The sequence below is a fragment of the Chelmon rostratus genome, chromosome 10 (assembly GCF_017976325.1).
Source record: "Chelmon rostratus isolate fCheRos1 chromosome 10, fCheRos1.pri, whole genome shotgun sequence".
In the NCBI taxonomy this organism is placed as follows: domain Eukaryota; kingdom Metazoa; phylum Chordata; class Actinopteri; order Chaetodontiformes; family Chaetodontidae; genus Chelmon; species Chelmon rostratus.
Genome location: NC_055667.1, coordinates 27,071,624 through 27,097,355, shown reverse-complemented (window position 1 = coordinate 27,097,355; position 25,732 = coordinate 27,071,624). Strand labels below are relative to the sequence as shown.

The window sequence follows — 25,732 nt, the reverse complement described above, 5'->3', positions numbered from 1 at the left end:
TTCTGTAGCACTTTCAGTGCCAGAAGTTACAGTTTTCAAACAGGAGCCGCTCAGTCCCACCTGATGTGAGCGACGGCTTTGACCACGAGCTTCGTCACGTCCTCTGTGCTCCGGCAACGGACGTCACTGGAACATCACCTCTGCAAAACTGAGAGAAAGTGTCAAACGTCAGATGTTCTGACATGTAGAAGGGCTCTGCGGGCGGGGTGTTTGGAGGACGGACTCCATCATTTACAGAAGTGAGAAGTTCCTGGTTTGCCAGTGACGACCGAAGAAAAGCGGCATTAAATCATCCAGACGTCCAGAATGAAAGTCCGTCACGCTTTGATCGGCTTCCTCTTCTTCAGTGAGTCAACTCCGCTTCTCCTTCTGTCCGTCTCTCTTTTCACGGCATCTTTCCTCTTTGTTTTCTGTGAACCTGGTTTTCATCAGTGGTCTCTGTTTCGTTTCATCTTTTCATGTTGCTGGTTTAAATAAAGAGCGGAGCCACTTTAGTATTTGGTTCATCACAACTTTCCTTGTTTTTGTGCGTGTTGTTCTGCCCTTGTTGTTTTATAGGCAAAAAAATGCATCGCATTTGTTTTCGGTGGCATTTTGACTGTAAAAGCAGGAATATGTTCTGCTTCTGCTGAGTTATTTTAGCTTCACCACACAGGAAATCACATATCTACACTCCATTTAAGAAAGGATGGACAGAGGCTTGTGAAGGGAGGGAGCTCACCGAAACCCCTCCCGATACTTCTGTTTAAGTTTGCATTTAAAAAAAAATCACAAAAAAGGAAACTTCTTAGAGATTTTGAAAAAAAAAACAACCTGCGAGTCACAACTGAACTGTGCAAACTTCAGTTCGGCTGACTTACTGCTCCATGATGCTGTTGAAGCTGAAAACGGCTCCAGAGGAAGAAGAGCAGCAGTGAACTGATGAACTCAACTCAAACTCAAACATCGTCAACCATCACGATTATTTCTGTAGCTTATTTTTAGCAGTTGTGTGCACTCATGTGTAATAGTGTGTAGCAGTGTGTTGCAGCAGTGTGCAGCAGCAGTGTGTATTGTGTGTGTGTGTGTGTGTGTGGATTCGTGATCAGCTCAGATCTCAACAGGAAGTCCAGTTCCTTGTGTCATTTTCCTGTGTGTTTCCTGCTGTAATCGTGCGTGTGATCGTTCTGCTGATGAAGATTGGTCTTTCTCCTTCCGCCATCTTCTCCTCTGCTTAAGAAACCCTGAAGCGTCTCAAAACTCCTCGTTACTCCCAGCAGCTTTTCACCTTACGAGCTCTAAACGGCTCAGATGCTTTGTGAATAATTATTTTAACTGTCGGGGGAAATTCTTAGAAAACGTTATCATTCTTTTCTTCATGAATATGACCCTTTTATATAAAATCTAACGTGAAAAACTGGTTGAACTGGGCGGCTCCCAGTATGACCCAGAAGCACAGATAATAACTCCTGCCTGTTCACCTTCTCAGCAGCGCTGTGGGATGCGAACACCGTCTTCAGCGCAGAAACCTCCGTCCTCACAGCGAAGGAGGGAGGAAACTTCACACATGGCTGCCAGTTCTCCCTCCCTCTCTTTGGTAAAACGAAGACCTTCTGCAGGAGCACATGCCGGGAAGAAGACGTCCTGATTCAAACGACCGATGACGCGGCTCGGCGTGGCAGATACAGCATTCAATACACACCAGGAGCGTTTGCTTCAGTTCTGGATGTGAGCATCACGGAGCTGACCAAGTCTGACGCGGGACGGTACAGATGTGGCTTGAACAGGAAGTGGCTTCAGAGTTTAAAGGAGGACTTTGAGATCAGAGTTGAAGATGGTGAGCGTCTCGTCATCGGGACTTCTCTGTCTCTGAACAACCAGTCTCTAACTGTTTGGCTGTGTTTTGTTTCGCAGCTCCGGTCGAATCCAAACCGACCTCGACTGCTGGAGCGCTTTCACCGTCGGTCCCGTCAGCCTCCGGTCCGACAACAGCGCCGAGTTTAAGCTCCAGTTCAGGAAGCTCCACACCTTCATCAGCCTCCCCCGAAGCCTCCGAGCAGCCTGAGCAGCAGCAGACGCCTGCCGCAGCTTCAGGTTCAGGTGCGTTTACATCACGTTCTGTCTGTGAACAGTGTGCATATGCATGTTCACATTCTGCAAGTACATGAATGTGTTTGTCTTCTAATCTTAATCCTTCTCTTATAATCTGATTGATTGATTGATGTAATGATGTAGTAGAGAGAAACCAACATGTCAAACATCCACAGGTGTGCTGCTGCATGTGGGCCTGACTCTGCTCGCCATGATCGGCGTGTTATCGGCAGCTGTGCTGATCATCTGCAGGAAGAGGGCCAGTAAACCCAAAGGTGACACACACACACACACACACACACACACACACACACACACACACACCAAAGGTAACTGAACATCTAAAACTTTTCTTACATGAAGATCTTAAAAGAAAGCAGCTTTCACATGTGAAATGAATCTTCTCACAGGTGACAAACTGGTGTTTTCACATCATGTGTCACGTGACCTCACCTTTGAAGCGTGAACTTTATTCACTGGAGAAAGTGTTTTCTTCTGGACCACCATCGTAAAGAGATGCTGACAGATACTGAACTAAACCAGGTCACTTCCGGCTCTTTGTATTGTGAATTTTTATATTTTTTTGAAGTTTTATATTAGTAAAACTTTCTCAGATCATTAAAAGCGGCCCGTCGTCCCCTCAGCGTGGAGTCTGAGCAGAAACGCTGCTCAAAAACTAAACCTGAAACCTGATTGCATCTGTTTCTGCAAGGAACTAAATATTCAGTTTTTTTCCTCCACTTCGTCCTTTAAATTCATCCAAGTCAACATCAGCCACAAACACACCAGGAGGATTTGCTTTAATTGTCACGGTTCTTTTCAGATGTGCTGAGAACACGAACAGGAATGTGCAGAAAAACCTGCACCGTCGCCGTCCTTCAGACTCTAATCAGCTTCATTATTTTACATTATTATTTTTCATATTGTCTCGTTAATATGCATCTAAATCCACCTCTAATTTGAAAAACTTCATGAAGGCTGTTGTAGACGGTGGAAATGAAAAGTCCTGAATAGAATAGACACTAAATTATAAGAAGCTAAATAATTCAGGTTAAATTATTTAATTTTAATTTTTTTTTATTAATTTAAATTTTAATTATTTTTTATTTTATTCACTTTATTGATCCCAAACTGGGAAATTATTAGGGATGCACGATAGTTATCGGGCCGATAACAGGAAATTATGACGTCATTCCGATAAGTCCGATATCATGACGAACAGCCCCGATAACATATGTGTTTTTGTCAGCACGGCAGTGCCTCGCTCCCACTATGAGACCCGAATGGCCTGCAGTGAATGCTGCGTTCAGGTGACGTTGGCATAATCCGAAAAACTCTTTCTCATTGGGAAAAATCAAGAATACCCCCTCATGCCAGAAAACAACTCGTTAACTCGGTCATAATTTTGTTAGTTGCTGACTTGAATTAACATTCAATTTTTCACATGTTACACACAAAAAATAGAAACATGAACTTAAATAGGCCGAAAGAACGACTGGCAAACGAGGGAACGGGGGAATGTACGTGACACCTTGAATGCAGCATGCGGCACAGCGTGCTTATGAAAACAGAGTTCAGACTTCTTCAGAGTTTCCGAAGAAGACAGTTCGCTGTTTATTCGTAACAAATGTTCCAAGCGAGTTCCACGAGGAGCGAGAAATGGCACGAGCTTCTTCAAACCTGGTCAGTCACCTGACGCTTTGACGGAGTTTGGAAAGCGTATGAGGACGGCCGGCCTGCTAAAGACGCTAACGTTAGCAAGCCAGCCGCAAAGAAGCCACCGGGACTGACACACGTCGGCGAGGCTTTCGAAAAATCCAAGAAATTTGCCAAAGATGACCCACGAGCTCAGGTTATTGAAGATTTAATCATGGACATGATGGTGCTTGACTTCTTATGGACTGCCCTTCTTCAGTTTGTTTACATAGATCAGTCTGAGTAAGGGATCATGTATCTTCCTTCAGGATGACACAGAAGCCCGACGCGACGCTTCTCCGTAGGAAACTGCTCACTATACATTATCCCGCTTAGAACACAGCTTATTACTAAATCATTCAATAGTGTGACACAAAATAGTGATTAAAACATATTTTATTGATTTAATGAGTCTACTCTTGCCTGTCACCGCTCTCACTGCGCAGCGGCTCTGAAAGTAAACACGTAACTCTGCGGCGGTCGGCTAGTTTAGCTGTAGTTTGCGACTGTTATTTTTCACAAAATGGATGAATATTTTTCCGACTCTGAGGTGGTGGACGATGACTTTGTTTACGATGGACGTCCTCACCGCTTTGAGCCGGAGTACACGGACGAGGAGCTCGTTGAAAGGAGGATGCGGAGGCAGAGAGAGGAACAGCTGGCCAAACAACAACAAACGCGTATCTCCTGGCCGCAAGTCCCACTCTGAGCAACAGAGGCATTCCTCCTCTGTCGTCATCGATGAACATCGTCCACAAGAACACCACCAGTTACCGTTTACTCGTGGACGCGCAGCCGTTTGTTGTTGTTTTGGCCAGCTGTCACAGTGTGATGTCAGTGTGTGATGTTACCATGTGATGTCAGTTTGTGACGTCACCGTGTGATGTGACGTCACCGTGCGACGTCAGCGTGTGGTGTGACGTCAGCGTGTGATGTGACGTCACAGTGTGACGTCAGCGTGTCATGTCACAGCGCGTCATTTCACAGCGTGATGTCACTGACATGGTGATGTCAGTGTGATGTCACTGTGTGATGTCACTGTGTGATGTCACTGTGTTATCTCTGATGTCACTGTGATGTCAGTGTGTGATGTCACTGTGATGTCAGTGTGTGATGTCACTGTGATGTCACAGTGTGTGATGTCACAGTGTGTGATGTCACGGTTTGATGTAAACACGTACGTTGCGTAGCAACCGCCTCTCACTGTGCGCAGGACGGCAGGCAGGAAAACTTATTTCTTTACAGATATTCAGCGAAATCATGTCAAATGTGGAGAAGTGATGGGATATCCCAGACCTGAGAGAGACGGAGCTGGAGTTTGGTTTACTGCTATTTTTTCGGATTGATGGATAAAAGTCCTGCATCAGCTGATTTCTGCTTTCAGCGTCAGACATTAAAAAATCTGTCTCCAGTTTAGTCTCCACTCAGCAGTCTTTTAGCAGACCGATCCTCCATGCTGTGTTTCTCTTGGTGTTTTTTTCATGTCTGTCGGCTTCAATCTGGTCAATCTCTGCATCCTCAAGTCTTTTGTGTCTCAATATCGCTCCTCCTGTCGGTCCAGCGTTGTTCTTTACTTTTCTCGTCTTTTTTGCTGGGGACATCATTCTCCAGCCAAGTGTTTGGTCCTCTCCAAACAAATTAAAAATAATGTACGGAAAATGCTCCATATTTTGCCTCTCAAATCAGCTGACGATTTGTTATTGATCTTGGTACATTAAGGGATTCCCCCTTTAGTCTGACTGTTAGGAACACCGCTGAATTTTCGCGATTGACCAATCAGAATTGAGTATTTAAGAGTGTCGTCTTCTAACTTCTGTCAGTACGATATGCACTGTGCATTATCTTTGTTGTCATTGAGAAATGCACTTTTTCAGTTTGTTTAAATAGAAATGTTTGAATCTATCTTGTGCCAGTGCATTAATTTTCTATGTATATTTATTTTTGTAAACTTCTGGAATGCACTTTTTCAGTTTGTAATCCTGATGCATGTATTTGCATCATTTCAAGGGGCCTTTATTTTTTATATCAGTCAGTAATGCATCTTATTTAAATTGATGTGAGATATCAAATAGGTTTGTTTGATAGCTTTAAGAACATGTTTGAGAGGCTTACCAATAGTTTTTCATTGGAAAAATAAATATCTCTTCATCTAAAGAGTCAAAACTGTTTTTGGTTTTGTTCGTGGTATTGATGTCATGATGTTAGGTATATGTGTGTGTTATCGGTTATCGGTATCGGTTTTAAAAAACAGTTATCGTGCATCCCTAGAAATTATTCTCTGCATTTCACCCATCACTGATTCACTGAAACACACACATGCACATGCAACATGCAGTGAGACACACAGGAGCAGTGGGCTGCCGCATCAGGCGCCCGGGGAGCATATGGGGGGGTTAAGTGCCTTGCTCAAGGGCACATCACAAGCCGCTTCTCCAATCTCTAGGCCATGGACAGGAGGAGAAGTGGTGATCAGTGATTGGTTGTAGGGGCATCACTCATGTCTCTGTCTGGCTGCTGATTGGTTCACCTGTCGTTAGTGAGTTTCGCTCCTGTGGTCGTCGTGGAAACGCTTCGTCTCTTTTAAGTCAGACGTTCTAACAGTGACTCCACCCTCTGACCTGCAGGGCTTTCAGAGCGTCCTCTGGAAACCGAGCACACTGACGTCACAGGGGTGAGTCTGAGTGCGTTTGGGACATCTCAGCATCATTAGTGTTTGTGATGATCCAAACCAAACCCCCGCTCTCCTCCTGCAGGCTAACCGAGTGTACGAGGAGGTCCAAGAGGAGAGCAGACAGCGCAGACCTCCTCCCGATCAAACATCTACAGTTTACTCTTACGCCAAATTCTCCAAACCGAACGCAGCTGCAGCCTCCGATGAGCACGGCTGTGCCGCCGCAGCCAGTCCTCACAAGACAGTGAGTAAACACTGCGGTCAGATTTTAGGCTGGAGGCCACCTTTAGGCTCCACCCACTGAAAAAAAGTTTTGATTTCTACACGTCACAAAAGTCGTTTGAAAGTGATTTGTTTCAGTGGAACGACAGAAATAAGATTGTGGACAAAAATCTCCATCAGATCTCATCAGTTAATGATTCAGATTAAAACAAAGTTTTTCTACACGTACTTGTGTTTGTGTGTGTATTTATACATACACACACACACACACATATATATATATATATATACACACACACATGCATACAATCAGTTAAGTTGGAGAAAGACTGCAGGTGTAGACCTTTATCCTTCAAAACTGCTGAAACCTCAAACATATGGAGGATGTTATTGTCATCATCTTATTATAAGATGGAAAAACAGCATCTGTCTGGACTTCGTAAAACAATGAGATTTGTAGTCTTCATCATCTGCTAAACCTCAAAGTACGATAAAAGCTTCAAGTTGCTCGGAGACTAAAACAGTCAGTGAGTGATGACCTTTGACCTGCTTGTTTTCTTCCAGGCTGAAGACGAGTCCAGTAAACTCACCTACTCTCAGGTGTTTTTTCGCAGCGGTGCCTCGCTCAACAGCACCCCCTGTGGGGATGCAGAGAATGGCGTCTGCTCTACGCCTCGGGGTGGAGAAGCTCCCCCGCCTCTCTACTCCACTCTTGCTTTCCATCAGCTGTAGCTTCGGTGCTGTCGGCAGCCAACAGGTGAACACGGAAAGGTCTGAGTGAGTCGCGTCACACAGAAACCTGTTGAACTATTAATCCATCCACATTGTTCTGGTGTGAGATGCTGAGTTGTGGAGATGTCTGCCTGCTCTTGAATGTAATGGAAGTTAATCGTGCAGGGATACGGTTGGTAGTTGTAGTTTGGTGGAGAGAAAATAGTTCCCACATGAAACTGCTCACATTAAGGTCTGTGGGTTATGATTCCTGGAAACACACTGATGGTGACTTTTTTTTTTTTTTTTTAAGCTGAGTGCCGATGCTGCCGATCCTTGAGAGCCGGCAAACATCTCCAGAGCTCACACTCACTGCAGCTGTTCTACAATTAAGAGGAGAAAAAAAGTGTATCTTTGATTTTGGGGTGAATCGTCCCTTTAAATATTGTGGTTGAGGATGTTAACATGCGATTAAATTTAAGTTATTTGGTTGAAAAAAAAATATTAGCAGTGTTAGGTAACTTTACTTTAAAAGTAACTTGCTACATTAAAAGATTAAACAAACATTAAACAGTAACATTGTGTGTAGAAGAAAGGTTGAAGCGTTAGTTTAGTGTTTGTTCAGCGTCACAGATACAAACAGAACGAATGACGTCCTGATGCAAACATTGTCAGTTACAGCAAATATGAAACATTCACTTCATGTTTCTACGAGCTCTCGTGTATCTGCACAGATGTATTTATTGTATTACTGCAGCTGTTTATTGGGACTCTCTCTGTTTGTTTAGGCGGTGAATCTCATCATGTGATCAATGACCTGTAAAATGTTCAATTTCAATATTTATTAATTTTAGAAACAGAAATATTTAACTGAATAACAAAACTCTTCTTCACTTTATTCCCCAAACTGATGATCAGACATGAACGGCATCTGTTAGAAGAACATATTTTTAATGAAAATAAACTCGACATGAATTGAACATTGGCAGTTGAAACAGTTTACGGTCGTCATCTTTTATAAAATATTTTTCTAAATATTTTCAGCCTCCAGTTTGATTACCGGACCGTCCGTTTTTTTTTTTTTTTTTTAATCTGTGTCACTACGTGTGGTTTGGTTCCAAAACAACATAAATAATATTTCTGCAGGTGAAACTTCCTGCGAAGCCTCAAACTGCCGCGCTCCTCGTCCACGTTGGCCATAAAAAAAAAAAAATCACATCAGACAAAAACACAATACAAAAATCTAATTTAGCTTAAAATGAAGAAACAATATTTGAAAAACACTTGGTAAATATTTCCCTTTACACTCTTACAGTGATCAATAATAAGACGAATTACAGTGAACTAAATACAACATGTGAGGTTTCAATAAAGGTGCGTCAGGTGAAATTAAATGCTGTGGCACGACACAGGTAAACACACGAGGAGGAAGAGGAGGATGAAGGTCAGCTGACCGAATCAAAGCTGCATAGAATCAATATGACAAATCTCTAATGTAGAGAAGATGGCTGAGGAAGAGCGTGTGCTGTTCTGCTCTCAGAGTCTTCATTCATCACGTTGTTCTTTTCAGTTCAGCAAAGGAAGCTTTGCTGCTTATCGGCAAAATAAAGTGAAGTGTCTCAGTGCAAACTGTGGAGCCGGAACTCTTCTTCACTGGATCCGTCGGAGCAGGAGAGAAAAACAAAACGAACGCTGAGAGCCAAACCAATCATAATGTGTTACAGTGAACATCGAGTCTGCAACTAATTATCATTTTTATGAATGATTAATCTGCAGAGTATTTTCTGGATAAATTCATTAGTAATTTGAAGCCACCTGGTGCTGCCAAATTTGAAGCCTGGACACCTGGCAACATTTTAGCCTTCGCGAGCTAACAGAACACTGTAGTCCGCTAGCTCGCCACAGTGGTCCATTAGCTCGCCGGGCTAACAGAACACAGTGGTCCATTAGCTCGCCGGGCTAACAGAAGACAGTGGTGCAGTAGCCCGGCGAGCTAATGGACCACTGTGTTCCGTTAGCCCGGCGAGCTAATGGACCACTGTCTTCCGTTAGCCCGGCGAGCTAATGGACCACTGTGTTCCGTTAACCCGGCGAGCTAATGGACCACTGTGTTCCATTAGCTCGCTGGGCTAATGGACCACTGTGGTCTGTCCCTCTTCTCACGGAGTGACACGTATATATTTTTTTAGTTAGTATTTTGAGTGAATTAACCAAAACCAAACCCGACATGAACCATCATCTCTCCTGCTCCAACGTTCAGGTGAAGCTGGAGTCCAGAACACAACAAATTCCCTTTAACACACAAGAGAAAATAAGATCAGTGGAAGAACATTGATGAGAAGCGTCAACGTGAAGAATCGGGTTTTAAATCCGAAGCATCAACTGAAGCTGGTTTGAACTCATCTGGTGTGAAGCTGCTCTGCATCAGTTTAAAACACGACTCTTCACCTGGACGGTTATTAGTAATAAATACATTTGAGTGACTCTGTCAGTTTTCAATATACAACAACATATTTCACACATTTAATGTAGAAAAATATTATTACCCTCGTTACTTGATAAAATAAAGATTCAGGATTGTGAAGCAAAAAGGCAAAGTGCAAAAACAACGAGGCCTTCAGGGAGTGTTTGTGCAGTCCTCTGTCCTCCACATGCTGCAGCCTGGAGGAGAAACAGGCGCAAACGTCCCGTCAGACGCGTCTGTCCCGTCAGATATTTGTCCCTTTATAATACAGTGAAAACAGAATAAATAAGATTTGAGTGAAAAGTACTTTTTCTAAGGTAGTTCATGAACAGAAAGGTCTTTTTGGTAGTTGATGTTCCTTCACAGTACAGATAGAAACGTGAACAAAGTCTTTGTAGTCGGCCTTAAGAAGCCTCAGTGTGACACCGGCCTGTTTTAAACCATCGCTGTGCCGAGTGTGAGCTGTTCTGCAGCTCAGGACCATCAATAAAAATGAAAGTGATGACGGAGAACTTCGTTAATTGCTTAATCATTTGGGCCATATTCAGATTGCTCGTTTGTCCGACCAGCAGTCAGGAAGATGTTTAGTTTAGTATCACAGACAAAGAAAAGCAGCCAATGAGGAGACAGAAATGATTAATCAATTATCAGAACAGATGCTGACGTCACATCGCAACAAAGTACCGCTACGATTTCCACCTCCGGGACATTTAAAGAAACTCCGGCTGCATTTCATCAAATTTAGTCACGATCGCAAGAAGAGCAGAGACGATGATGACGTCTGTTACTCATCATCATCACAGCGTCACTGCTCCTCTGTGAGCACAGAGCGAGCAGCCGTCTGCTCATTCGCTCGTCAACCGGCGAGGAGGAGGGAGGCGACGTGAGGGCGAGGATTTGAGAAGAGAACTGAGGTTAAAGTTGCTGGTTTGAATCCCAGGATCCAGGGACACAGAGTAGGAGCAGCTACACTCGGCGCCCTCGGACAAGGCACTTAGACACCCGCAGTCCTGCAGCGGAGCTCCAGCCTGCAGCTCCGCCAGCCTTCCCCTCCGTAAATTAAAGTACGAGCGAGCGAGTGAGCGTGAACGTCTCCGAAAAACAAGCCGAAGCTTTGAAAACGCATCAGCGACAACGGAGGACGTGACATCACCACATGACATCACTTCATGACAGCAGTGCGAACATGAAACCAGACCAGCGAGAGGACGAGATATGCGAGGAAGAACAGCCGTCACCGCCGTGCGGTTTCCCCTCGCCGCCTGAACCTTAAATTGGATTTTAGAATTGAAGTTTTGTAGAAAAGCATGAAGACGTCGGCGACATGTTTGCTCCACTGAGAACTGCTGATTTAAGAAGCTTTTAAATGCAACGATTGTCAAATGCTCAGAACTTTGTGTTTAGTGTCAGCACATTAAACTAAGACGAAGTGTTTCAGCCTCAGGGGCCGTGAACTCCAGAACAAGAAACAGGTAAATTTAGGTTAAACGTAAAATTAAAAGCTCACAGACGTCTGGAGAAAGTATCGTCACAAAACTGAAACTTCCGGAAACATTATGGCAGCAGCTTTGTTGCTGTGCTGTGATTCACTTTTTCAGTTCCTCCACCTTAAATTTCTATGAACTTGAGACTGTGCAAGTTGTTTTTATACACACACTAAAACCAACATTGCACAATCAGAATCAGGCCTCAGTTTTTTGTTTTTTTTTTTTGGTACGTGAGCCTTTAAATGCAACTGTCGAATGAAACAAGTTCAGACTGCAAACACGTCGCTTCTCACGACTCCCCGCCAGTCTGACGAGGGTCGCTGTAGCACCACGTGACCTCAACGTGTCAGAATCTCAGGTTACAGCCACGTCAGCGTGTTCCTGTCGTGTTGGAGCTGGTGTGTTCAGGGCCGCGTCAGACTTAAAGGAGAAGTTTACCGTCTTTACGTCTGTCTCACATGCCCACGTGTTCGCTGAAGCTGGTTTCGCCTGCTGTGATGATTCCTCCTGTTCACACCGGCTGTCAAGAGATCCTGATTCTGCAGAGCAAGTGATGAGTTCAACAGTCCTTTCAGAATAAAACTTCCTCCCTGTGCTTCCCTGTGGAGCTGCAGTGGAAGGATGACAACAAAATATTCCTAAATGTTCCTGCGGACACCTGACTCCCGGTTAGAGACAGACCTGGAAAAACAGGTCAGCTGATCAGGGTGCAGCTGTGGTGAAAGTGGTGAAACCGGAAAGGAAACCGTGTGAAGGCTGCAGAGAATTTAGAAAGAAGGACCTGAAACTGCTAAAATGGCTTTACAAAAGCTCGAATTTAACCAAAATGATCTAAATCTGTCAAATGTTTGAAGAGATTCTTCAGGAGCCGGTGAGGAAACAGGAAAGACGAAGGACTGAGTGATGGATTTGACCTCAGTGATCCTCGCGGTGCTGCTGAACCCTCCATCACAGTGTGTCATCACTTTGGTGTTTGCGGGAGGAAAAGAAGGCGACACCGCTCTGTGTTGCTGTACCGCTGAGCCGGGCGCCGCCGGGCCACCGTCACGGTGTGGACGAGCTTTGGTGTCTGACGGGAGGACGAGCCCTCGGTGCCTCTGAGCCAGGCGTCACAGTGTGGAGTCCCTGGAGGGAGGAGTGATCGCTGCTACACCTGCTGCTGCTGCACCAGCCGTCTGTAATGTGGCATGACTTTGCTCTCGGGGAGGTAGAGCGCCATCTCCAGGGCGACCAGGATGGTGAACTCAAACGATATCAGCTCCCTCCTGCTGATCCTGAAACGCTCCTCCAGCTTCTGCAGAGACGCAGCGAAACCAAAGCATGAGACAAGAGACAACACGTTCTGAGCAGTTTCTCATTTTCTATCTGAACTTCCTCCTTTTTTGCACCTCGAGGCCAAAATCCTGAGAAACGGATTCAAAAGTACCGATTAATAGTTTGCTGTCAGTTATTAATGTTTAGATTTCAAATCGATCAGGTTTTATGTTCCATGTTATTTATAGACGTTAGTTTAAAGGATAACTTTTGTTTTTTACAACCTGGACTTTATTTCTAGCATTAAATACGACCATTTACTCCCCCAGACAACTTTGGTGGCATTTGGAGTCGTTTTGAAGAAATTAGCCCCAGAGGAGCGGCGCGTATATCCGTATAATGCGAGTACTCGGGGCATCCATGCGCAGCCTCTATATAACACATAATCTGCAGAAACTCGTTCATATTCCAATATTTAGTTATGATATGCTGGTGCTATTCCCCTCTGAGCCCGTGGTGGCATGTTATCAACATCTGGCGTCTCTAGGCAACTACCTCTGACGTGGATGATGTCATTACCGAACGCCGCGCGCTGCGAGCAGCCAGCCACAACACGGCTGACTCTGCGGCGGTCGGCTACGAATACGCAATAACGAACCATAGCTGTGCCAAACTACAGCTAAACTAGCCGACCGCCTGCTCAGAGGGGAATAGCACCAGCATATCAGAACTAAATATTGGAATATGAACGAGTTTCTGCAGATTATGCGTTATATAGAGGCTGCGCATGGATGCCCCGAGTACTCGCATTATACGGATATACGTGCCGCTCCTCTGGGGCTAATTTCTTCAAAACGACTCCAAATGCCACCAAAGTTGTCTGGGTGAGTAAATGGTCGTATTTAATGCTACAAATAAGGTCCAGGTTGTAAAAAACCAAAGTTATCCTTTAAGGTCTGCTAATCTGAGAGGGGGCTTCTCACTAGTTTTTGGTATTTTACACAGAACAATAGATCAATTCTGAGATGCAACTAAAAATTAAGATTAATAATTTTAGTTTAACTTATTAAATATTTTGTTTATACAGTCTGAGATGTTACAAAATAGCAAAAAATCCAATCAAATAATGTCTTCAGGCTACATTTTTTGCTTAATATTTGATGGAAATGATCATCAAGACTCAAGTTGTACCTGTAGATGTACTGAGTGGAACATTTTCCAGTCTGAAAATAAACTCGTCAGCGTTCTCTGCTTCTAAATGACCTCAAACACATCTTTGACATCTCTGTGCTGACACCTCACGTCAGTCACCATCTGACCGACGCGTCTGCGAGACGCTGACGCGCCGGCAGCAGCGGCGGCGGCTGGGATTTAATGAGGACAACACTGCTGAGGTCTGATGCTCTCTGCTGAGTGTGAGGAGTCGTGAGTCAGCTGTGAAGGACAGAAGCTGTCCCACGGCTCGTTTTGCACCTGCTCAGGTAGATCAGCTTCACAAACACCTGAGCAAGAGCAACACGATGTGACAGACAGGCAGAGGTAACCACCATGATCCGACTGTGTGTGTGTGTGTGTGTGTGTGTGTGTCTCTTACATCAATGAGGTGTTTGACCTCCTGCTTCTTGAGGTCACTGCTGATCTTAGCAGCCAATAGGATGCAAGCAGCTGACACCAGCTTCCTGTAAAACAACAACAGTGTAAGTGACAGGACGTCGTTCTGCAGAGTAAAACTACACACACCTGCACACACCCACACACACACACACAGGTCACAGTGATATTGGATCTCATGTGTAGAACAGTAACTTCAGATCCATTTTCTAAGACATTCTATTGGCTGACTGTTCACATCTGCTTCGTCAAAGGTGAAATTTAAACTTCAGTGTCTGTAGCACCTCAGAACCACAAACCACAGGTGGTATCCTGTCACACTGGGTGTCCCAGCACAGCAGCATGCTGGGAAATCCACATTTTAATGCTCATTTAACAATCAGATATTTATTTTGTCAAGAATTTCCCAGGACGACGGACTTTTTATCTGAACTCTTTCTGGATGTCAGTGTTCATGAGTCGGCCGGTCTGCACCACAGGAAGCACTCCTGAGTCTTTGACCAATCAGATTACACGCCTGAGGCTTGTGGTGTGAGAGTTGCTTCAGTTTTGTCATCACCTGAGCATTCAAAGCGCACAGAGACTGCACGCAGCAGTTGTGTGAGGTTCAGGTGTTTCGGTACCTGTTCTGTTTGTTGAGTCGACCCTGCAGCACCAGCTTCTCAAAGTAGACGAACGCCATCGCTATGGTGACGGGCTGCATGCCGCAATCCTCCCCGACGACCCTCATCTCTCTCTTCAGACTGTGAGGCACAGAGACAGTTTCTTTACATTTACACTGTGGAGTTTTCATGTTACTGCAGAGTTTTGTACGATTCCACTACTTCACCTGCGAATCTTGCTGAGAGTGAGTTTAATGTGAGGAAACTTCTCCTTAAACGTCTCGTTCATATCTTTCTTCAGATCGGACGGTTTGACGTATTCTATTACCGTCGTCTGGAGGAGAAAAGACGAGAAGAAGGTGTGATAAATGAGATCAGAGTAAACACACATCCCACAATGCTTCACTCTGAACACACACTACAGTCAGAACACGATGCTTCACGCGCTGATCGGTACTGTAGTGGTTGTGTACGTGCAGTTCACAGCCTCCAGCTGTGGAGGAGGAGCCCGGCTGTCAGCCTGTTTCACTCCAGCATCAGTTCATGTCGCACCGTGTTGATGTTGTTCCGCATCTCAACATCGCAAACCTCCTTTCTGCTCTTCTCCACTATTTATGTCAACATGCACTAAAATCCATTACGTCCTTCACACCGTCATTTTGCACAACTGCCCTTCTGTGCTCATATTTAACCGCCAGATGTTTATTTTATACAACTTAGTTCTACATTTTTATCGCACTATTTTTTCTTATATTGTTATTTTGTATTTTTGCCTCCTGGTTTATAAATGGTCGGAATAAAGTATCTATCTATCTTTACATCTCTGCAGCTGTCTTGTACAACATCACATATTTGTATATATTCTTAGTGGGCAATAGTACAAAGACATTTATTATTTCTATCTTACTCACTACTCTTACACTTTTGTCTATAATGTACATAACCTCTATCTTTTATTTATTTTGTGTCTTTTTTATTGTCTTTGTTCCTCTTTCCCCGGCGTGGGATCAATAATGTGCTATTTTATCTTGTAGTAGTAGTAGACTCCAGATATATGGATCGTATGGGGAAAAGTGTGGGAGTAGATCATTAATATTTGCTGGCATTATTGTGCTGACAACAAAAACACTAAAAGATAATCTGGTGAAGCTGAAAGTCTATTTAAAAACTGTTGATGGAAAAAATAACCAGTGAGGACTTTTTGGCTGAACCAGTGAAAGAAATACAGACTAATAGCAGATAGAAATCCAGCAGTGCCACAGATTAATAATCTCACAGTATGTCTCCTGCAGTGCAGCTGTACGTCTGTCCTGAAATCCCAGCCATGACTCTAAAACTGTATTGTGATCCTTGCTGTTAGTTCAGTGTTTGTAGTTTAGGTCAGAGTCGACGCTGCGGGAGGTGGTCACACACACGCACACACGCACGCACACACACAGTGAGGTCAGAGCAGCCCACCTCAGCAGTAATCTTTTCTGATGGATTAAACAGTACTGATTAAGTGTGTGTGTGTGTCTTTTCTCAGTAGTGATTATTCTCTTCTCCGAGCTCTATAATCTCTCTCCTCTATATGTCTCTCTTATTTCTCTCTCTCTCCGTCTCTCCTTCAGTTTTTCATTCCTGTCTCTCAGATTGTAGGAAATTCAGATTATGGGGTCACTTTGCTCTTAATCTCACACAAGTGCAGTTTAATCTTATAAAGATCAACAAAAATGAACCAGATCCAGAACTGAAACCGAATGAGAGACAGAAACAAACCTACCAAACGGCATGTGATGTGCTGATCTGATCACATGTTGATCTTATTAAATGGATCAAATACAACAAGCTGCTTCTGTGTGATTCGTGTTATTATATTCCATACTCCCTCGTTTGTATTTGACTTCAGTAACACTGTGATCACCTGCTGCTGCTCTGCTGCAGGTTTCCAGCAGCAGTCAAACTGCCTGCAGGTATCAGGAGGCAGCTCGCTAAACATCTTCAAACGAAAGCTAAAAACTGATCTTCACTTCAGCCTTTAACTACCTCCGACCTCCTGATGCAGGTCTGACACTTAGAGCTTTGCCTCATGCTGATGCACTGCTGCTCCTCTCTTCAAATGTTGTATTTTACCTGACTTTCATACCCTTATTCTACTCTATATTTACCTATATCTTACGATTTTATTCTGTGGTTTGAAGCATTGTCTTTATATTTGTTTTCATCTTTATTATCATTACCAAAAGGGTTTTATTCTCCATTCATCTGTTTTTATGTCCATTCTGTCTTTTCTCTGTAAAACACTCACTGGATGCCTGTGATTTCTCTCTTTGAGCACTTTGAGCTGCAACTCCTGTATGAAAGGTGCCGTACAAATAAAGTTTATTACTGCTTTTTAATTTGCACAGAGAAGATGTGTGAACGTCTGCACTCTGGCTGAATGCTAACATGCAGCAATAAAGTGCTTTGAGTGCTTTAAACCCATCTGACACAGAGCTGAAGGTGTCGAACAGCCTGCAGAGTTCTGCATGGAGACACAGCTGCTGGAGGTTTACTGCTGATTTCTGTGCATTTTAATACACACCTGAAGTTATAAAGTCTTACCATGTAGGAGGCGAAGATCAGCACCCGCTTGTGTTTCCCACAAGGCCACTGGGGGTCACTGAGGAGGTTAGGGTCGTAGTCTGTGACATCGTCCAGACCTGGGCCACACACACACACACACACACACACACACACACACACACACAGTCAACTCAGTGGAACTGAAAATACAAAAATCAGAAATGACCTCGCTGTAAGTGAGTGGGTGAATGTTGGAACCAGGAAGAACAATGCGTGAAATAAAAAATATAATATGTAAATATAATTATCTGTATTCCTGGTTTGACTGCGCTGATTTTGATTTATTCTTTAAACTGTCCATCAATAGTCTGACAAAGTGCAGTTCTAAACCAGTTTATGATCATGTGGTGGAGGTCCTCTGCAGGACAGCCTCACCTGTAGCTCAGTGTGAGTGAGTCTGACTCCTCGTTTACGACGACTGACGTGGATTTCTCATGTTTCCAACAGAATATCAGCCACGAACAAACTCGGATCTTACTGCAGATGTGGCTGCACGTCTGAGAGCTTGTTGAAATGAAGAGCTTCAACAAACTCTTTGACATGACTGCGATATTCCACAGTTGATTCTGTTTTTCTGATCAAATTCAGCTGTTCAGTCCGTGTTGAGAATACATCCTGGTTCTTATGATACGTCTACAGGAGGAACACTCAAACACCTCTTTCTGCTTTCTCACATCGGGCCAGACACAAAGACGGATACCAGCGTTGTGTCAGTGACGTGTGAATGAGACGCAGATGAAAACTGTTCGTCCGGCTCGGCGGCAAACATCGCCATCTGTCCCTTCATCTGAGGTCGTATTAGTGTAGTTCACACATGTAGGAATGAAATAAAGAAGATATTGCTGCCACACAGCAGCCGCAGTGATGCAGGCTGCATCTCCTGCCTCACGATGATGAAGAAGACGACCTTCTAACTCTGAACAAAGCCACACGATTGGCTGGACGTGTTTGTGACGAGTTAGCCACCTAGCATGTGATGATGTGTAAATACAGCTGCTTTGAGAGGAAGAGAGACGTCACAAAGGCACTAAAAATATAAACCTGCTATCAGTGTGCACACACACACACACACACACACGTGCACAGCTGTTCTGTAACTAAAATACACACATGCACACACACAGCTGTGTTGTCTTAATGAAAGCTTCAGGATTAGAGAGAGAGGTTTAGAGGCTAATACAAGGCTCTGTCACTGTGGGTGTGTGTGTGTTTATAGATAACAGACGCAAGAGACAGTGTGTATATGCACGTGTGTGTGTGTGTGTGCACAGGACACACACACGTTTAAAACAAAGTGAACGACACTCCAGCGCAGCTGCAACAACTCTCGTCTCAACTCCATCCTGTTCTTCCTGTCTCACATTCCTCTTCTTCTTCTTCATTCTTTCTCTCTCTCTGCAGACACTACCACCCCCCTCTTCCTCTACTTCCTGTTTGAATGTTCTCTCACGCAGACTCAACGTGGGGAAACGCAGCTGTCAGCCCTAACTTTGACTTCACAGACGTGTGACGAAATCACAAGATGATGTGGTCATGATGTCATCCAAGGTTTAGCGGTATAGCACAAATGCTGTGTTTGTGTGTGTGTGTGTGTGTGTGTGTTACCCAGGTCCAGTCCCACAGTGCTGTTCAGTCTGCTGGGTGGGCAGCTCCTGCCCGCCATGCTGTGTGTGCTTCTGGATACGGGAATCTGCAGCATCAGGTCGCTGGTCGACGATGGCTTCTGCCTCACCAGGGCGTTAGTGGGGTACAGGAACTGGGCGTACGACACCGACTGAGACAGACAGAGAGAGAGAGAGATGATGAAGAGATGAATTTATACGATGTGAACAAATGAAACTGTCTGCATGTGTGTTAGCAGTTGAGTGTTTATCTACCCTGCTGTAGGTCTCCAGATGAAAGCCCTCCAGCCCCGGCAGCATCTCCAGGGTGGTGGAGATGTTACCAGACGAGTGCCTCCTCCTGGGGTGGTTTAACATGGGGTCACTGGGGGGAGAGAGAGAGAGAGAGAGAGAGGTAAAGGTGAGTAGAGAACAGAGGCAGCAGGTTTATCAGCAGGAATTTCACAACATGAATCTGACTCCAAAATTCAAAAGCAGTTTCACAACACTAAAATCTTTTACATTATTGTAAATAGAGCAATTAATAAATAATACAAACAAAATGAAACTATACAAATTAGTTTAAAGCTCCTAATGATTTTAGTGACCGCCTGAATTTTCCTCTAGAATGCCATCGTACCAAAACTGAACAGCAAAATCTGACTACAGACTGTAATGAAATATATTGATTATATTCTTGCCCCCCAGAGGATAAACCCCTCTGATTTCAATACCCCCATGACCTTTCCTCAAGGACCTTCAAGACAAAATTTACACTTTTGACCCGTGTGCTTGAACAAGTCTTTCTAATTGTGTGTTGTAATGAACTTTGCAGCCTCTAGGGGCTGCTAGAGGAGCTTTAGGTTCCTAGTCTACTGTGAAGAAAATGGCTATTTTCCATTCATTATTGCCCCGACACGTCCTCCTGCCGGCAGCATTTTAAGGTGATGATAAGGTGACGTGATTCTGAGACATTCCTGTGAGTGACAGGTCAAAGGTCACTTCTCGCCACAGCCACTTGTTGAACTCTCACACTGTCAGACCACAGCGTGACTTACGAGATCATAGTGGAAGTGTGCTGTGTGAGCTCACTTCCTCTTTGGGACGAGAAGACCAATGTTTCAAAAGTGTGTGTATTCATACAATATGGTGTTTTTTATGTGTGTCAGCGTGTGTGTGTGTGTGTGTGTGAGACAACAAAACAAAGAAAGATGGAGCACATTTTGTTTGTGTTTATAATAATCTGTGTGCACATAACAGATTAATTTCTCCGTGTGTGTGTTGTGTGTTGTGAGTGTGACGTGATGATAAGCATGCACAAGGGGGCTGTTGTAGATTACCGTCTGGAACTATGTGTGTGTGAATGGGATAGAGAGAAAGAGATTAGGATAAATTTACATAACTGTTACTCCTCATTTTGATCTGTGTGTTTATCCTGTGTGTGTGTGTGTGTGTGTGTGTGTTTCAGTCAGAGAGAACAGGAGAACAAGATAAGTGTACATTCTGGTCTATGTTTATTTATAAACGTGTCTATAAAGACCTGAGTGTGTATCTATGGGGAGGTTTGTGTGTGATTAAGTCTGTGTGTGTGCGTGTGCACGTGCACGTGTGTGACAAAATGCAGGTCCCCATAATGTAAATTATTAAATCTTAGTATGAAGACTTGGGTTGAAGTTAGGCTTAGGTTATGACTATAGTTAGGTAAGTAGTGGTTATGGTTGGGGTAAGTCTCCAGGAAATGAATGAAAGTCTATGTAATGTCCCCAAAAATGACAGAAACCAGATTGTGTGTGCATATGTGTGTGTGTGTGTGTGTGTGTGTGTGTGTGTGTGTGCACCACCAGCCATAGGTCCTCAGGTCAAATCAGGGGGCTCTGATCACATGGGAAAATCATCCCTATCCTCTCCTCCTTCTTGTTTGTTGTTTGTCAGGAGGTGGTCCTGGCAAACAGCTCTTCCTCCTTTACTCCCTCTCCTCCTCTTCCATAAGCAGCTCCTTCCTCTCTCCTTTTTCTCCGTGAGAAATTTCCCCGCCCCCCATCTTCTTTATAACGCCAGCCCCACATCTTCTCCTAAACTCTTCTCAGACTCTTTCATCCTGTGTGAGTGTGTGTGTGTGTGTGTGTGTGTGCGCGCGCAGGTGTACCTGAGGTAGAAGCTTTCTCCGTAGGGCAGAACAGAGAAGGCAGCACACAGAGATCTCTTAGCACAGATCAGCACGATCCTGAAACACAAACACACACACACATTAGTGGTCATGTGGTAACAACATCTGTCCAGTTAACTCAGCTTTGAGCAGCAGCCTTCCCAACAGCCGGCAAAACAACCATCAAAAATGACCAAACTGACTTCATCTTAGTCATATTGATCCGTTTGATCAGTTCATTCCTTCATACAGGCTGCAACCTACACCTTAAACACAGCAATAAATCTGACTCTGCAGTCCATTTGATCAGTTGAGGCAGCTAAATGCTGCCAGAAAACAGGAGCAGTGCAGCTTGTTTGGAGGTGGTACAGTGTGTGTGTGTGTGTGTGTGCAGGAATGTGAGAGGATGAGGCGTCTGAGCTCAGGTGAGTCAGGTGTGTTGGCTGTCAGACTCAGGTGAATGTAACAGTGAATGTTCAGCCACAGTTATCAGGAAATAAATGCTGCAGCTTCTGGAGAACCAGCAGAGCCCTGACGGTAGCTACGCCTTCACCCTTATAAACTGAATTACACCTTCACCCTGCAGCAGGGATGGATTTAGCCCTGACGGTAGCTACGCCTTCACCCTGCAGCAGGGACTGAGTTAGCCCTGACGGTAGCTACACCTTCACCCTGCAGCAGTGACGGAGTTAGCCCTGACGGTAGCCACGCCTTCATCCTGCAGCAGTGGCGGAGTTAGCCCTGACGGTAGCTACGCCTTCATCCTGCAACAGTGATGGAGTTAGCCCTGACGGTAGCTACGCCTTCACCCTTATAAACTGAATTACACCTTCACCCTGCAGCAGTGACAGAGTTAGCCCTGACGGTAGCTACGCCTTCACCCTTATAAACTGAATTACGCCTTCACCCTGCAGCAGTGACGGAGTTAGCCCTGACGGTAGCTACGCCTTCACCCTTATAAACTGAATTACACCTTCACCCTGCAGCAGTGACAGAGTTAGCCCTGACGGTGGCTACACCTTCACCCTGCAGCAGTGACGGAGTTAGCCCTGACGGTAGCTACGCCTTCACCCTGCAGCAGTGACGGATTTAGCCCTGACGGTGGCTACGCCTTCACCCTTATAAACTGAATTACACCTTCACCCTGCAGCAGTGACAGAGTTAGCCCTGACGGTGGCTACACCTTAACCCTGCAGCAGTGACGGAGTTAGCCCTGACGGTAGCTACGCCTTCACCCTGCAGCAGTGACGGATTTAGCCCTGACGGTGGCTACGCCTTCATCCTGCAGCAGTGACGGATTTAGCCCTGACGGTAGCTACGCCTTCACCCTGCAGCAGTGACAGAGTTAGCCCAGACAGTAGCTAACCTTGAAATCCTTGATCTAATTTGTCGCAGTTATTTATCACTTTGACTCTTTACTGTATATTTATTGCATGTATAACATTTACACTTTTATGGTTTTACTCTTGCGGGACAATTAAAATCAGAACAGAACTAAGCTGATTTAATTCTGATACCAGACTGCAGCCGTAAAACCTCCACTGAACACAGGCGCCTTGATGACTAAGCTAATAGGCAGTATCGCTAATAGCAAGTCAGGTTTATTGTGAAAATCCTGTTTTCCTCAAATTCACACTCAATAAAACTACTGAAAACATCTGAGACGTGGTCGAACCTCACAGTGAGCTCACAATGTCTTTACTGGGCGCAAATAAAACCGGTGGAATAAAACCAGGAAGCCACTCGATGAACAGGTCAAAATATCAAACTTTTCACATTTTAGAAAAGATAATTGAAGGAATAATATCCTCCTCAGCAGGAACTTGAATGTTTTGGCAACACGTTGGAAGACACACTTTAGCAGAGACACTTCTTAATGCCGACGCGTTGTAATGCGCCTCAGTGGAACAAAGACTGTGTGTTTTTCATTGAGGATCCTCTGGAGTATAAACCCCTGTGGACCAGAGACCGGTTTGTGTTTACACTCATTAACTTTGCCTCAGGAACCAAAGAGACTGGAGGACGATTCACAGCGTGCGAAAGCATAAACACACTTATCTCTGAGTTTATCGTGTCTTGATTAATCATTTTCTTATATACACACACTGCTCCTATATTCAGCCACTCGGGGACCTCGAATCATTGACCGTGTGTTTCTCTGACAGCATTAAAACATCACAGCCACAGACTGAGCTCCACAGAGAGCTGAGGTCGACCACAAAAATAACATCCAGTCGATCCTGAGACCGTCAGAGCAGCAACAGGATGAAATGCTCCAATTTCAAATTTAGCCAAATCAAACTAAGACGCAGCCCAGCTCTGCAGTTCATCAAAATACTGGCAGAGTTAGTCGTAAATCTAGTGTTGCATAACCTGGATTTAACAACATGAGCAAATCAAATACTTTAAAGGAACAAACCCTCATGTTAAAACCTGCTGAGGAGGGTTGTGTTGAGTGTGCCCACCTGATCGCCCGGTGTGCTGTCTGCACTCCTACTCGTCACATCCGTGTTGCTTAATTTGGAAAGACGAGTCAAGAGATGGAATTCTAGAAAGGTTTGTGAAAACTTCTCCTCCTGAGGATAACACTGGAGGGATGACGGCGGAGTCCTGAGCGGACCTGATCCTGCTCATCAAGCTAGAGGGGCCACGGCACTTCAGCCTCAGCAGATGTTACAATGAAGATATAAAACCGAGTATAAAGCCGAGTATCTGCTCCTTGATTGGCTGACGGTAAATCCTTTTTTGGAATCAGAGCCGTACCTGCTAAACATGCCTCAGACTATTGATTGAGATGAACTTGTGGTTATTTTTACAGGCATGACCTGATCCTGGTCCAACATACAGCACATTTTAAATGAGAATCCACCTGAGTCGAGGATTCACTATACTGATGATCTCATGTTGTGGCTGGATCTCATCAGGACTCAGGACTCTCATCATAACTGCAGGATTTTAGTGTCAATAAATCATTACTACTTTAATTTGAACACATCCCTAAAATAAGTTGTCTGTGAAACACTGACTGTCCCACGCGCACGCACACACATGCACACACACACACACGCACACACAGCTCGTTCCCTGTGATGCATGGGAAAGTGAAGAGCAGGATGTCACCGGGGAGTTCAGTGGAAACAGCATCACAACAACAGGCTGCGGGAAACGTGACTGATGGGGGACTCTGTACCGTCCACACATCCAGTTATTACCACACATGTCACAACGCTGGGGGCACATTATTCCATGATCACCTAAAAAACAAACACCAGACTAATCCCACAGGGGAGTGCACTCTTGAACCAGGGGCTGTAACATACTGAGCTATGCAAAGACCTGGGGGTAAAAAGTGAGGCCTCCTAAGACGTTTGTGGAAAATTCTGCCATGTTTTTAAAATAAACTCTACATCCATGCAGAAAGCTCAGAGAGGCGAGATAATTCAGCCATGAGAGTGACTGACAGTGACTTTAGGTGATTAGCTTTCTTCTTATCACACAGGATGTGTGCTCTGGAGCTGTGTTTTTTTAACCATTAGCCTACTCAGAAAGTACTGCACCATCAACTGACACGCAAGTGGTACTTTAGATGTTCTAGGATAGTTTTTAAATTAAAAAAGTTGTACACGAGATTTTAGATTTAGTGTTTTACGGGTATATCCACAGTTTTTCTTCAATACACAGCAAATATTTATAGAGGAGAGTGTCAAAAACGATGATGATGACGTTGAAGAGACAGTTTGAGTTCTGTTAAAATATGTACTGATGTTGTCAAAAACAGGAAGCTAGTTTTCTGTAGTGCTTTTTGTAAATGTAAGTTATTTACATCTAAGTGAAACTGCACTACGAAACCTTTGCTGCACTGCCTCTGTTCATGGACATCTACACAGCAATCAGCACATTTTCCTACTGGACTAGTTTTGCTGTGACACTGAAACACTTCTGGAAGCAGGGGCTCACTCTAAGCACGTTTACTGACATACAGATTCATACTTTTTACTGGTGACCCGTTTAAAAATCTCCCACGACCCAACGGAGGGTTACGACCCAGAGATTTAACAGCAGCAGCTCTCCTCTCCTCTCCTCTGTGACGACATGGTGACTTGACTGAACTACAAACAACAGCTCTGCTCCTCTTAACTGGATCTGCCCTCAGTCTATTATTATCTGATTAGTCCTGTGCTCCTTTGACCCGGAGGTCTGATTAATACACCCTGCGAGGAAGGACAAAAATAGGATACAATAGAGGGAGAACTGAAGACAAACTCAACAGCTCAGTTCTCATCCAGCTGCAGAGAAAAGGCTGCAGAGGAATAATAGAAAAATCAGAGTTCTGACACCCAGGAAAAGCATTAATTGACATGATTAGAAACAGAGGATGCACTATTTCAGAGTATTTTTCAGTTGGATGTATTCAGCATATAATAACTCCACAGGGACGGTTAGTGTCAGTCTATTGTAGGGACAACAATGGACTGACTTGGAGAAGATATAGCTCTCAGAATAGCTACAACAGGACCTGACAGCAAATAGCAATGATTCCAGCTCCCTGTGTTTTCACACTACCCTCCACTTGTCACTGGGGGCCTGAACAGGA

General features: G+C 44.4%; 2 protein-coding genes across 3 annotated transcripts in view; one reads left to right on the top strand and one right to left on the bottom strand.

Annotated features, from left to right (window-relative positions):
- The first annotated feature begins 207 nt into the window (after nucleotides 1-207).
- LOC121612888 (CMRF35-like molecule 6) lies at nucleotides 208-7,708 on the top strand. 2 transcript variants are annotated; one of them, XM_041946050.1, is made up of 7 exons: nucleotides 208-346; nucleotides 1,469-1,816; nucleotides 1,894-2,079; nucleotides 2,247-2,345; nucleotides 6,390-6,436; nucleotides 6,519-6,680; nucleotides 7,223-7,708. In XM_041946050.1, exons 1-7 carry the CDS (start codon nucleotides 307-309, stop codon nucleotides 7,388-7,390), a joined length of 1,050 nt encoding a protein of 349 aa, XP_041801984.1. In that variant the 5' UTR covers nucleotides 208-306; the 3' UTR covers nucleotides 7,391-7,708. The 2 variants fall into 2 exon arrangements, with proteins under 2 accessions (XP_041801984.1, XP_041801985.1); XM_041946051.1 differs by having other exon boundaries at nucleotides 252-346; nucleotides 1,472-1,816.
- Nucleotides 7,709-9,370: 1,662 nt separating this feature from the next.
- Nucleotides 9,371-25,732, bottom strand: part of cables2b (Cdk5 and Abl enzyme substrate 2b) — a 39,391-nt gene continuing 23,029 nt past the window's right edge. The window contains exons 3-10 of the mRNA XM_041946049.1: nucleotides 21,139-21,216; nucleotides 19,269-19,377; nucleotides 18,997-19,165; nucleotides 17,371-17,468; nucleotides 15,015-15,121; nucleotides 14,809-14,928; nucleotides 14,169-14,253; nucleotides 9,371-12,614 (exon numbers count right to left, since the gene is read on the bottom strand). Of these exons, the coding sequence (XP_041801983.1) occupies nucleotides 12,468-12,614; nucleotides 14,169-14,253; nucleotides 14,809-14,928; nucleotides 15,015-15,121; nucleotides 17,371-17,468; nucleotides 18,997-19,165; nucleotides 19,269-19,377; nucleotides 21,139-21,216 (913 nt within the window). The 3' untranslated portion in view covers nucleotides 9,371-12,467. The remainder of the gene's footprint in view (nucleotides 12,615-14,168; nucleotides 14,254-14,808; nucleotides 14,929-15,014; nucleotides 15,122-17,370; nucleotides 17,469-18,996; nucleotides 19,166-19,268; nucleotides 19,378-21,138; nucleotides 21,217-25,732) is intronic.

Bases quoted from the DNA above. Each gene is read 5' to 3' on its own strand.
- LOC121612888 (XM_041946050.1), top strand. From the start codon at position 307: ATGAAAGTCCGTCACGCTTTGATCGGCTTCCTCTTCTTCA. The intron at 347-1,468 runs GTGAGTCAACTC...TCACCTTCTCAG, and splicing joins GATCGGCTTCCTCTTCTTCA to CAGCGCTGTGGGATGCGAAC. The intron at 1,817-1,893 runs GTGAGCGTCTCG...TTTGTTTCGCAG, and splicing joins TGAGATCAGAGTTGAAGATG to CTCCGGTCGAATCCAAACCG.